The 13,325-nt window shown below is 51.5% G+C and overlaps 1 protein-coding gene across 9 annotated transcripts in view; it reads left to right on the top strand.

Moving 5' to 3' along the window:
* The window catches only part of Atp2b2 (ATPase plasma membrane Ca2+ transporting 2), a 241,002-nt gene extending 232,272 nt beyond the window's left edge, over positions 1 to 8,730 (top strand). For 4 of the 9 annotated variants that reach the window (XM_010619211.2, XM_010619217.2, XM_010619235.2 and 1 more), the window contains one exon: positions 8,194 to 8,730. In XM_010619211.2, the coding sequence (XP_010617513.1) occupies positions 8,194 to 8,505 (312 nt within the window). In that variant the 3' untranslated portion in view covers positions 8,506 to 8,730. Of the gene's footprint in view, positions 1 to 1,331; positions 1,508 to 5,437; positions 5,493 to 8,193 lie in introns of all 9 variants that reach the window. The other 5 variants (XM_033768006.1, XM_033768008.1, XM_033768009.1 and 2 more) reach the window with 3 other exon arrangements.
* The last annotated feature ends 4,595 nt before the right edge of the window (positions 8,731 to 13,325 follow it).

Below are 13,325 nucleotides of genomic sequence, written 5' to 3' on the forward strand. Positions count from 1 at the left end.
GGAGTTGAATGAGGGGACTGGCAGCTCAGGCAGCGAGCAGGAGGGACAGGGCAGAGCTGGATGGAGATGGCAAGCCAGGGTCACCCCGGGTTCCCAGAACTGGAGGTCCCCCTCTGGGAGGTGTGGGCACCTTTAACCACATACATCCTTTGCTCTCACAAGGGGCTCCAGACTGCCCCCGGGGAGTCGAGGGAACTGAGGCAAGGCTGGTGTTTCCTTGCACATGTGCACACTGGACGCACACCGGGGGCACACACACAGTGCATGCTAGCCACAAGCAGGTTTCTCCCCATGTGGCTGCCGCAGAGTCTGTGACACACACACCTCGCACTCTCACACTACCTGGGCAGGTGTCGCAGCCTAGGAATTCTGTCAGAGCCCCATGAAGTCAGCATCAAAGGGAACCAGGAAACCGAGAGAGAGGCCCCTTCTGCCTCGCTCTCCCACAGCACTCTGGGAAAGAGTTACAAACCAGCGACTTCATTTCCAGTGGTGTAGCAAGCAGCTCCCCTGGGCTGCCTCATACCCCACGGTACCCCATCCCAGACCTCTTCTCGCTTGACTCAGCCTGAGAGGTGGATGTGACTCCCTAGTTCTGGCAGTCACTAAAGCCCTGAATTGACCCTTCCTGCCAAACTGGCACGGACAGGGCAGGTCAGGGGGCAGTCAAACTCAGAGACAGGCCTGGCCCCTCCCTGACCTGACCTGGCAGCCTGTAATTCCTGTGAGGGCTGGGTGGTTCTCTGGACTCACGGTCCTGGTGCCCCCAATTCCCCTGCAGGCCTCCAGCTCTCAGGAGGAAGCAGGGACTAGAGTTTCCTAATGGGCATGACCCTACTAAGCGTGAATGCGGCCTGGCACTTTGTCACTTACAGATAACACTGCCAGGTAGATGGCATTGATCCTAAGGACAAGAAATGGGATTCAGAGTGGGGACCTGCCCGAGGCTACCTAGCTGGAGCTTGGGCCAAGGTCTTCCCACGCAGGGGCCCCCCCACACTACTGGGCTCCATGCCTGGCCTTGAGGGAGGCTGAGCATTTGCTGTCTTCCGTGCAGACCACCCACCCTCTCCTCAGCCTAGCCCACTGGCCCTGAGCCCCTAGTGTGAGGGAGAGGCCAGAGCCCCGCGTCCTGCCCGGGAGTGTGGGGACTACCGAGGGCAGACATCTTTCAGAGCCTTGGCGTGCGTCTGGTATTTTTTCGTTTTGATTTGAGTGACTTTGTCGTTGTCACTGTGGCTGCGGCTGCTCTTGTGACGTGGTGCCTGTCGATCATGTTGCTGTTGTGTCCGTTCTTTTTGCAACTTGTTTCGTTCTCTCCTCCGTTGCAGATTGAAGTAGTCAATACTTTCAAGAGCGGGGCCTCCTTTCAGGGTGCCCTGCGGAGACAGTCCTCGGTCACCAGCCAGAGCCAGGATGTAGCCAATCTCTCTAGCCCTAGTCGCGTGTCGTTGTCCAATGCTCTTTCCTCTCCGACCAGCCTTCCTCCTGCTGCAGCTGGGCGTGAGTGTGACTCCTTACCGCTCTGCTGGCGCCACCAATGCCAGTGCCTGGGCAGGCTGGCGGGCAGGGGCCGGGTATCAGAGGACAAGGGGGGCAGCTGGTCACTGTCAGGACCAGGGGCTGAAGGGCCAAAGCCCCTGGGGAGGGTCCTAGGTGGGCAGGAAGTCAGGGCCAGTCACAGGGTGGCAGTCCCTCCACAGGCCAGGTTTAGTTGGGTCCGCACTGCAGTCAGGCAGTTGAGTGTCATTAGAGCTACAGGTGGCCAAAGGTTCTGAGTCAAAGCATCACCATTGGTCAGGAGGGCCCGGGTTTCAGTGATAAATGGTCCCGATCCACTACTGGGTCCCAGAGCCCAATGGGGCAGAGTCACCGAGGGACGAACAGAGTCCCATGTTCGTACTCTGTCGGGAAAAGCCTCGATCCAAGGTCAGGGGCCAGAGTTGGCCAGGAGGGCACAGTTACACCCAAAGTCATGTGCAGAGTTACCACAGTCAAGGGGCAAAAGTCCTCAGGGGTCACAGGCACAGCAGGGCCCAACCAAGAGAGGGGTCATTTCATCCAGAGTTTCTCAGCTGGTCAGGAAGCACCATTAGTGAGGGGTCATGGCCAAGGGGGAGAGATGAACCAAGAGGTCCCTGCAGGTCAGAGGTCACAATCAATCAGGAGTCCCAGGCCATCAAGGAGACCACAGCCCAGAGGTACTGCCCCAGCAGTTCAGTCTCTGCCTCTCCATGTCACCTCTCTCCTTGGCACATCGGCTGCCTTATAAACACCATTTCTCCAGCAGAGGGCAGAGCGCAGTGGCATTCTGACCCTTTTCTGGAAGAGAGAGGGCTCCTGACCCAGTCAACTGACCTCAGGTGGAAACTGGTGGGTCAAGCCCTACACCTGGAAGGGATCTTGGTCTACCTTCCACATCCTGCCTTCCTTTGACTTAGGAACAGCCTGAACACCTCCCCTTCATCTCCCTCATGCCAAGCTCATTTCCTCACACCATCACTTCTGACCCAGGTGTCTCTGGCTTTGTCTAGACCTTTCACGGACCTCTGCATGGTTTCAGGTCCTAGAGGAAATCGGTCTTTGTTTACCACCTGCTTCCTTTGTTTCATCTCTGTCAAAGGGGCCCCTAGTTCTGATCTTCTCAGGTAGATACAAGTGCATGTCTGTAAAGCAGCACTTGGGAGAGTGACACAGGAGGTTCGGTGTGAGTTTGAGGCCAGCCTGGGCTACATAGAGAGTTCAAAGCCAGCCTGAACTACATAGTGAGACTCTGTCTCAAAACAACAGCAAAGTAAATGTGTGTTTGTTATCCCTGCCAGTCTTCAGCACCTTGATGAAAAATAGCCTCCAGGCCTTGATACTTTAAAAAATGTCTCCACCTCCATCCAAGAACAGCTGCTACACACATCTCCTGCCACTGACCATGGCCTGTGTGCAGGACAGGGCTCCCTCCGCCCCTGTGGCCTCTGACAGGAAGCACAGGCTCAGAGCCTGCTGACGGCCTATGCTTGTGGCTGTCACCTTTCTGTGGTTGTTGTCCTGAGCAGTATGCAGAAAGGACACATAAAAGTCTTCATTTATTAGCACAGAATCAGTGATGGGGTAGCTAGCTGAGCCAAGATGACAGGGAGATCTGTTTGAGCAAATGGTGTCTGAGTCACTTTTCCATGAGGCACTAGGAGCTTCTGTGAAGCACTGTGTCCCTACTCCTAGACTGTGCCTTAATAGGTGGCTCTACCCTCTCTGATGTTTTCCTCTATCCTGTCCCTGCATCAGCTTGCCTCTGGCATGGGTGTCCCATGCCACCACCTGTCCTAAAGTGCCATCACTAGATGTTCTGGCCTGGAGAACCCTGTTGGTGATTCCTAAGTCCTCCTAGCTATACCAGGAGACTGGCTTCTGGGTGTGAGTTCAGTTCTTTTTTCCATTCTGATTTGGCCTCATTCTTGAAGCATAGCACTTGGCCCTGGCCGTGAAAGACCTCATATTATCTTCAGGGCATCCGTGTAGCCCCAGGAGAGCTTCCTGCAGCTTACCCTCATCTTAGCTCTCATAGGCTGGAAGAACTGGCCTTTCCCACCTCGTAACTTCATCTTCGCCTTTTCTCCTGTCACTTGTAAGCCATTCGAAGAGGCCAGTCCTGGGGTGACACTTCACCTTCAGAGAAATGCCCATTTATGCCCATTCTGCGCTTCCTGGCTCTGAGCCGATCTCTTCCCAAGCCAGGCCCCTTTAGCCCATGTGACCCATATCCCAGCTTCGGGATAAGGAGCCCAAGCAGAGGCTGGACCATAACTGACCTTGCCTGTGACCTCTTATCTCCTGAATGACCCGACAGGATTGTTCATTCACGGCTCCCTCACAGAACCCCCGTGCAGCTCTCCTAGATATTGCCCATTCCTACCCTCTGCTTTAGAATTCAGAATTATGGATCCTTTCCAGATCCTTTCTTGGCCATGAGTTCTCAAAAAGAGCCTGACCATCCTGCCCAAGGACACTGGCTTCCAGAGGGGATCTCAATGATGTTGTCACCGCAGTCACAATGGCAACACTCAGTAAATATCCCTTAATCCTCTGTTCCATCTCTATCACATCTCCCCTGCTCTCCCAGAACTGAGGACTCTCTAGGCACTGGGCAAGTTCCCTTAAGAAGCCAGTGCTTTCTTAACACAGGGAGGAGTGAAGCAGTTGGCCGGGAAGCAAGGGGCAGGGTCCACCCGGGTAAGATAAGAGGTGAGCTGCCTCCCTCTGGGCAACACCTTCCTCCTGGGGATTCTCCAGCACAGGAAGCCAGCCATGTGTTAGCTGAGGCAGAAATACCTGCTGTCTGGGTTCCTCAGCACAAGGCAAAACATTGTACCCTGGGTTTCCAAGAGTTGCCCATACAGGCCTGTCACAGGCAGTGTGTGGAGACTAACTGCTAGGTTGCAACACTGGGGTGAGCACAGTCCCCGTGCACACTGGCACCCCACACAGTGCCACCGGGAAAAGTAGGCCCCTTGAAGACAAGTGCCCATCAGGAGCATGGCATCCAGCCAGGTTGGCACTGGCACACTCGGGAGGGAATCTGCTGCATGCTCTTGCTGTTCCCTGCCTCCTTACTCACAAAGGAATCTGTTCTCTCCCACAAATTCAGTGGCCACCCCAAAAATTCCTTACTAGATCCCTACTCAACAGTTCCGAAGGAGGAAGGAAGGATCTACCGGTGTGTCCACTAACACAGGAAGACACTGACTTGGCCAAGATCACACAGCAAAGGAGCTGTCAGAGATCTGTCTTCAAAATCTCTCACTTTCCTCCCACTTCATCCTGTCACCCAGACAGGTCCACAGCCCAAGAGCCATGGAGTTGAATTTCCACTCGGGAGCCAGTGCCCATGGCTACAGCTTCATTGGAGCCATGATCCAGGACTCAGGAGGCTAGGAAGGTGTTTCCCTGTTGGTATCCCCCAACCGGTCCGGCATTTACCATTGGTGATCAGCTTTCTCTCTTCCAAGGCCAAGATCCTCTACCTTTCTTATCTCCCACAAGTTTCCAGCTTGTCTAAAGCCATCTCTGTCCTTCGCAAATCAACAGCAGGCTCCACGTTCATCACTGAAAGCCCTGTTCCTTCATACCCACTAAGCCAAAGTGCAGGCCCCTGAGCCAGGCCCAGGCCACATTTGGACACCACATCTCTATTACAGATAGGATACCTCTGCTTTAACTTCCCTCCAGACTCCTGGTTCTTAGAACTGCTGGGGCATGGAGTTTACATTGTTGGGAGGAGAAATGAAGACAGTGAAAAGGAAAGAAAGTTGGATCTCTCATTAGGGTTTTGGTGACTAACTTAGCATGACCTTGGGTTGGTGAGAAAATGGCTTGCTTCTGTGGTGGGGCGGAGGGAGCCCAGACCTCTCCACTATCTGAATATTCCCTGTGTTTGTTTCCCTAGAGGGCTAGAGAACCCTGGACACAGAGTTCAGCAAGAGAGAGTGAAATTAAAAGAGGTTGTGAGTCTTTAACATTGAGCCTGAAGCGAATGTGAATCAATCCCAGACTCTTGGCTTCCTTGAAGCCGGGTAAACATTCGAGTATGTGGAGCCCATCTCAGAGCAGGGCTGTGCACCCCTCAGAGCCTCAGCTGTGGGCCAGGGCCCCTGCCCTGTGTGCCAGTGCAGCTGAACACCCGAAAGCTCTCCTGGGTCCCCTCTCTCTCCCCTGCCCTGGTACCCAACATGGCCCCTACCCTAAATCCCATCTTTGAGGCAGGCGAGGAGAGGAAATGGAAGAGCATTTTTTTCTTCCCGTATTTTTCCATTTCAGCAGCAGAGAGAACCGAAGTGGAGACTTGAGATGGCCGTGGCGGGACGTCCCGAACAGTTTCGTCCCCACAGTCTTGTCCAGAGCAGTTCATTCTTTCTGTTGTCTCCATCCCAGGGGGAGGGCAGAGGGGCCTCATCTCATTGTGTGTTGTCCCTCAACATTGTGAGTCCCATGACAGGGGCCTGCCACTGTCCCCTTCCCCATGCATATGTGAAGTGTCCCAGCCAGCATCTTCCTGCAGGCAGCCTTGGACACACTGAGCACTGGGCTAACAGCAACAGTGATGTGTACTGCTCCCATTTTCAGATAGGAAACAGGCCTGTGATACCTCTTTTGCTTTGGTCTCACTGAAGGGTATCGTGGCCCACTTACCTGGACATCAGAGTATTAATAAACTCTGTGGAGCCACAAATAGGACTCTGGAGGCCAGAACGTCAGGGCAGCCCACACAGCCTTCACTGGGCACTAGTACCAAGGCAGTGGCTGGCTAGCAGCACCTCCTTGGCACCTGATGCCTCTTATTTAATTCATGATTCCAGCAAGTGGGATTCTCTGATTCCCAGCCCACAGCTGGAGTAAGCAGGAGAAGGAAAAGAGATGCTTTTTGGAAGACAAGCAAATGGCAGCACTAATAAGAGATGGCTGCCAGTAAAGGAGGAAAAGTTGAGGAGAAAAAGGCCAAACTGCCCAGTCTTGCCTGAGATCAAGAAGGAAGACTGTGGAACGTTGTTAAACTTTCTCTGTATACTCTTAGAGGGCAGAGGAGCATTCGGTGAGCTAGAAACAACCCCCCATCCTGACAGGAAAATAGACCTCAGCTATGACACCGAGAACTCTCTCCACAGTCACTGAGGATGTTCACACCCAGGGAAGAGGGCCTCCTGCCAGTGCCAGAGAGCTGCCCTGGGTTTAGCTAGAGCTCTAGACCGGGATTCAAGGCCTCCCCTTAAGTGTCTCCTGCAGGCCTCTGCCTCACAGCAGGCCAGGCAGCATCCTGAGGCTGCACACCCCACCAGCTGAGGCTCCACCGCTACTAAGGGTGTCTGGGTACCTGTTTTCCCACCTATTGCTACACTCTCAATGGGGCCCGGAAAGAGAGCAGGAGGTATCTCCATCAGCCCCTTAAGATGACAGGCCAGGACCTCCCCAGGGTCCAGAGAAGGGACACCTCTCTTTCAAGTGAAGGTTCTGTTGCTCCACACCCTGTGAGGCAGGACAGAGCACAACAGAGAGGTGGTGTGGCTTGCCCATAGCCAAGGCACAGGAAATGTCAGGGCCAAGACTGAACTGGATCTTCTTGCTTCCATGCCCAGTACTAACCATGTCCACTAGCCCTCCATTCTGTGGAGGAAAAGACTGAGGTCTGGACACGAGGTTCACAGCTCAAGAGGGGACACCTCAATATCTTGTAGCTCAGTTCCACCCTCACCCCATCCCCCTCCAAGAACCACTCACCCCAGGGGCCTGGCTTTGGCCATCTGATTCTGGCCTAATTTTTCTGGTTTTGTGTTTTCAAAGCAAAATGAAGAAATAAACAAAGTATCCCCCAGAAAACAAGAGACCCCCAAGCAAGCTGCAATGACTGGCCAGGGCTTGGAGTCTATACTCGAGTGTTTACCTCCCACATGCATGAAGGAAAGAAACGCTGGGTACAAACAACTTCTTTCACATCGTCCAGGCTTCCGAGTGTGGCGTGTCCATCCATGAGTGCTGTGTAGCTCCTGGCTCGGACGTGGCATGCTCCCTGTCCCGGACTCACCAGTCCGCCAGCTCCTCCGTGCTTGCTGGCTGCCTCCGCTCTGCACCTCAGAAAGCCCTGAGTTGGCTTTGATTGCTTCGCTGCCTTGGTTTGGTGTCCTGTTCTCTGTTTGGCCTCTGTGTGTTTTCTCTCACTCTATCTCATCCCATCTCTCCTTCCTGTTCCTTTCCGTGTGACACATAATCTGTTCCATGTAGTTTGGTTTCTTAACTGTGTGTGTGGTTTTAGCATTAATTTTTTTTAAAAAAATAGCCTCTCCTCTCTCTGCTCCTACTCTCTCCCTGGCCCCACCCCTTCCTGTCTGGACCTCTGCTGTGAGATTACCAAGGCTCGGTCTCTCATTAGGTGGAGGTGGACGTTGGAGTGGACTCTGCTTCTCCTCACTGCAGGGCCCCAGCATCTCCGATGGTGCTCGATGACCCCTCCTGTCCACATACTGTAGTTCTGACCAAACCAAAGCCACTTGATAAAACCAACTCAGGGACGCACATAACCTGAGCCCTTGCCATTCTTCCCTCTGTCGATGCCGTGGATGCCGGCAGCCCCCTCCTCTCCCGCCTTGCCCTCCAGCTCCCCAGCTCAGCCTGGCCCAGCACAGTGCTCCTGACCCTGTGCTTCCCTTACAGATCCGCGTCGTGAAAGCCTTCCGTAGCTCTCTCTATGAAGGGTTAGAAAAGCCCGAGTCTCGAACCTCCATCCATAATTTCATGGCTCATCCTGAATTCCGGATCGAAGATTCGCAGCCCCACATCCCCCTCATCGATGACACGGACCTGGAAGAAGATGCCGCCCTCAAGCAGAACTCAAGCCCGCCGTCATCGCTCAACAAGAACAACAGCGCCATCGACAGCGGGATCAACCTGACGACCGACACGAGCAAATCAGCTACCTCTTCGAGTCCAGGGAGCCCCATCCACAGCCTGGAGACGTCGCTTTAGCTGAGGACCTGCCCGCTGGCGGCCCTCACGGACCCACTCCCACCTGCCTCCTGGGCACCCTCCAGTCCCCCTCTCACCCACGCAGCAGGAGCAACAAGGAAACCAAACAATGGAGAGAAAACCGGGCGTTTCCACCCACAGACCCCTTCCCTGGCTGCGATGCTGTTTGAACTCTTTTTCACTTGGAGGCAGGGGGCGGACTTCGCCTGGGAGCATCGGGAGCAAGTGAGAGGTTTCCAAAAGCAAGCCCTTCCTGGCTCCTGCCCAGTCGAGGACCAGCCCTGTCCTGCCCGGCCACCACGTTCCCCGCATGAATGTACTGGGCACTTTCCATCCTCCCCTTGTTTGTGTTTGCGGGGCTGGGGAGGGTTTTTTTGTTTTTGTTTTTTCCGTTTTCTTAGGCGGGAACTTCAAACAGACTCTTTTCTGAGACTATTTATCCAATCCACTGGTCTGTGAGTTTTTGAAATGCTTGCACAGCATGGTCTCAGTTGTATAGATTAATTTAATAACTTTTTGAAATTGCAGAGCTTAATTCGCCTAATAGATTTGCACCAATGGAACCGAAGAACTCATAGACACTCGCAAGGTTATATCCATTTCTGTGTATCTATATCCACGTATACTTCTCCAGGACTGTATACGTCCATATAGATAGGTAGATATATATATATGTATATATATATATATACATATATATATATGTGTGTGTGTGTATATATATATATATATATACATACATGGATATATAAAGTTTCTTTGCCGGCATGTTGCCTTGTTTCTGCTTAAACTGCTCTATTTTAACTTATTTATGTCCTAAAGAGAAGAATGTAATTTGTTTACAAACCTGTAGATAATGTCTTTGGCTATTTGTATGGTTTAAGAACACTGGTGGCTGAGGTGCTGTGAAAACAGCTCGGCCCCACAGACACTTCTCCGGGTTGCATCCTTGATGTTTTACAATAGCCATGCTCTTATTTTGCCTGCGATTTCCGTTTCCATAATGTTATTACTATGGAAGGCCCAGGCAGAAGCCAGATGGTACTGAGGATCCATCCCAAGGGGTTCACCAACATGCTCCGTAGACGAAGGGAGAAGAGGAGAGAAGCGTCCTGGGTTTGTAACTCCCATAGCCATCCCAACCCGAGGACGCCAGAATCTGCACAGCGCTGCTCCAAGGCTTTTCTCTCAATGAAACTCGCTTGAGTTTACCAAGAGCATTCCCAAAATAGGTAGTCTTTGGCACTGTCTGTAGAGAGGGCGAGGTAGTGATAAAATATCATAAATGGTATTGTGTTGATTTTTTTATTTGTAATTTAGAGGTTTATTTCTTTATAAAGGACAGCACATGAGTTGTTGGCATATTGGATGAGGATTAGTATGGCTTGCTTCTTTTATTTTTATTTTCAAAGAATAGCCTTTTTCTCTGCACTATTTAGATCTAAATGAACCTTATGATGTGTATATTGAGATGTATTCAGTGTGATTTTTAAACCAAATTGTCTTCCTGTAGTCACAATCTATACTGTAGCCTTCTAACAGCAAGTCTTGCTTCCCCAGACAGAAAGCCATTCTGAAACCCTCCTGCGTCACAGGTGAGAAAGGTGGCTATTCCCCCAAGACAATAACAGCACTAGCAATCCCACTTAATAAGAGCTTATTTAATTGTCTGTCAGCCTCTTAACCGCTAAGCACTTTGTGGGTCTCGGCTTTTTTCATAAAAGAACTTTTGTATTTAATACAAAGTTTGCTTTGAGACTTTTCAGCATATGATCTTTTTCCATAAACTTGTACAGTGCAAAAGACATTTTGAATACCATGATCAATGATGTCCCATGCTTCAAAGAAAACCAAACATTTTTGCCTGGCTTGCAAAATCCATTCCTCACCCTTCCAGTGATTAGTGTCAGCCCCACCTCTGCCCTCCTCCAGGCCCAGAGAACTCTTCCACTAACACGATGAGAGCCACTTGGGAACAGAGCCATAGTCAGCTGGGAGGGCCTACGTCTAACAGCTATGGGAAAACCTGAGGGGTTCAGAGTTTGAAGTCAGCCCATCCCACCTGGCAAAACCTCTCTGTAATGAGGACCTTCTGCGTGAAAGAGCACCACCTGAATGTCATGAAGAAATCTCTCTGAATGTATCCAGCAGAGGACACTGCATCCCCAACCATGGGGGACCAGGCCTCGGATGTGCTTATTGGATTCTGGTACAAACACCACCAAAGCCTGCCCACCACACTCTCAGGAGGAAGGATGGACGTGCAGCTGAAAAACCTTGCAACATGGTGGTTTTTTGGAGTTTCCTTTCTTGTTTTTCCACCTTCCCTTTCTGTTTGCCCATGTATCCATGAGCACTCATTCCATGACGTCAAGATCGTTGGGCTAGCACACCAGGCTCCCTGTGCTTTGGGGGCAGAGCCCAAGGCCAATGGGAGGGTTCTACAAGTGGACCTTGCTTGGGGGGCAAGGAGCTGTGGAAGCTACCAAGAATGCCCAGCGTGCGCGTCAGTCGTTTCTTCAGGAATGATGATCACCCATGTGCCCCTCACTCTCCCAGGTTCTCACACAGCCACACACGCACGCACACAGGAAATGGATGGTTTGTCATAACACTGTAGTACACAAAGCTTGCACTCTGCGTCCTATATCTAGCAGCATGGGGTACGTTTGGCAATTTACCCCATTAGGGGGTCAATAATTTATGATCATTCATCTGTTTTTATGAATTTTTTTATCTAGACAATGATTGTAAATAAAGAACTCACCATCTCTGTTCATTTAATACTATGCAATGGTTATGCTTTCGATTGCTGACTCTTTGGCTCCTGCAGTGTGGTTCTGAAATGTCTGTGGTTTTACAGAAAAAAAAAAAAAAGACAAAAATCATCACAGGACAGAACACAGTGACTGTGTCCTCTGTGCGTATCCTCATTAGTGGGGACCACAGTGCCCTCAGAGCTGCTTTCCTGCCTCTGCACCAGGGCTTCAGGGACAGGTGGCCACCTCAGCTCTGAGGTCTAAACTCACTGACTTGTATTCTACCCCCCCACAGATGAGGGACAAACAGGGAACCCACTCAGTGACTCCGGGCGCTACAGGTGCACCTGCCTCTGAAGGAGGGCAGGCGGACCTCTCTGCACTTCAGACAGCTTTCCCTATCTCCGGAGCAGCCTCTGTGGCTGCCCTAAGCCCTTGTCCGAGCCATGGCACAGACCTGACAAGAGGGAGGGCGCTCTGCACTGAGATGGACCAATCAACATGGCTGCTTCAGAGCCTGGACTCTAAATCTGTCTTCTCCTGGTCATCCCTTAACAAAGCACCATTCTTTCCCCCAATCCTGTTAAAATGCCGCCTTTACCACCTGCTGACGTTGTACACAGACTTGAGCGCTGGAGCTTTTCTTTCGTTCCTTCATCTGGGTGTCTTCTCTGGCACCAACCACATAGTTTTAATTATTGTCACTTTAGAATGTTTAATTATGTGGTGCAATGAGTCTCTTCACTCTTCTTTTACAAGATTCCTAGTTATTCTCTCACATCCATTCTTCCAAGGAAATGTTAAAATTTTGCCAGGTCCTCTGTCCCCTGCCCTCCAACATTGTTCCCATATAGGCATCTCCTCCCCACATTGTAATTATTGTCCATTCAGGGCCACTAAGTACAGTGTGTCCTGCCAGGAAGAGCAAAAGGACTTCCTGAATCAAGGGAAGCCTGATGCTCCTCCCATCACTTCACCTGCCCCCTCCTCAGCCCAGATGTCAGGAAAGGCCTCTGAGCCCCCACCCACTTTGGGCTGGGAACTGAAATTACTATCTGGGCCACGCTGGGGATGGGCCTGCCCTCCATCTGGCCCTGGGGCAGATAAGAAAAGGTGACTCTCCTAGACCCAGAGGTATGGTCCTAGATAAGAGAGAACATGTGTCTGTCTGCTATACAGATGTGTACTGCTGTCTCCCTTTCCTGAACTTGTTTTGGTCATTTTGTTATTGTTGGGATGGGGGGCAGGACTTGTTCTTGAATTTGGAGATTTAGCAACTTCAGAAATTTCTTGCCAGGATGTTCTCAGTACTACCACTTCCCTCTCTCCCTGCTCTGCCTGCAGGAGGCTGCCTGTGTGGTGTCACTCTGACAAGTCTCCCACCCATATCTCTCCCACTGTCACATCTGAGAGCCCACCCTTAAAGGATCTGGCCAGGAGCGCTGCTTGAAGGCCGCAGTCAGAAGACAAATTCTTTTTTGTCTTTTCCAAATTCGAAATCAAGCCCTCCTGATTTTAATGTAGAGATCCAACCCACCAAGGAGAGGAGGATTCTAGGCCCTGGGCAGCTCCTCTTACCCTCTCTCCTAACAAGAGGTCAGAGGCTGCTCTGGGCCACCTCCTCAGCCTCACCATCTGTTTTGTAATGTTTGTGGTGCTCTCTGTCCCAGGCTTTTCCTCTCGAGGGTTGCCATCCTTGCTAACTCTTGTGCGCACGTCTTTTATAACAGACTATTGAAGGAATGGTGCCGCCTCCAGCTTCCACAAGCTGCCCAGGCTCTGGGGATCTGGGGGCTCTGGGACGATCTGGGCTGGGAAGTGACTATGCTCTTATTGTACACTCTTTTATTTCTCTGTATCTCCGGCTTGTGCTCTTTGTAATTAAAGGGAATTGTCTGCCTTTTCAACACTATACTAAGCAATAACAATAAATGCACATGTGGAAATGCAGACACGGTACCCATCACAAAGCCTTTTTCTGTAGGACAGCTGGGCCCCTACCTCCCATGAATGTGAACTCAGGGAGTCCCTGGTTGGGAAAGTCATCTTGCTCCCCTTCCA

This window comes from Fukomys damarensis, unplaced genomic scaffold (assembly GCF_012274545.1).
Source record: "Fukomys damarensis isolate Sample0158 unplaced genomic scaffold, DMR_v1.0_HiC HiC_scaffold_24, whole genome shotgun sequence".
NCBI lineage: Eukaryota > Metazoa > Chordata > Mammalia > Rodentia > Bathyergidae > Fukomys > Fukomys damarensis.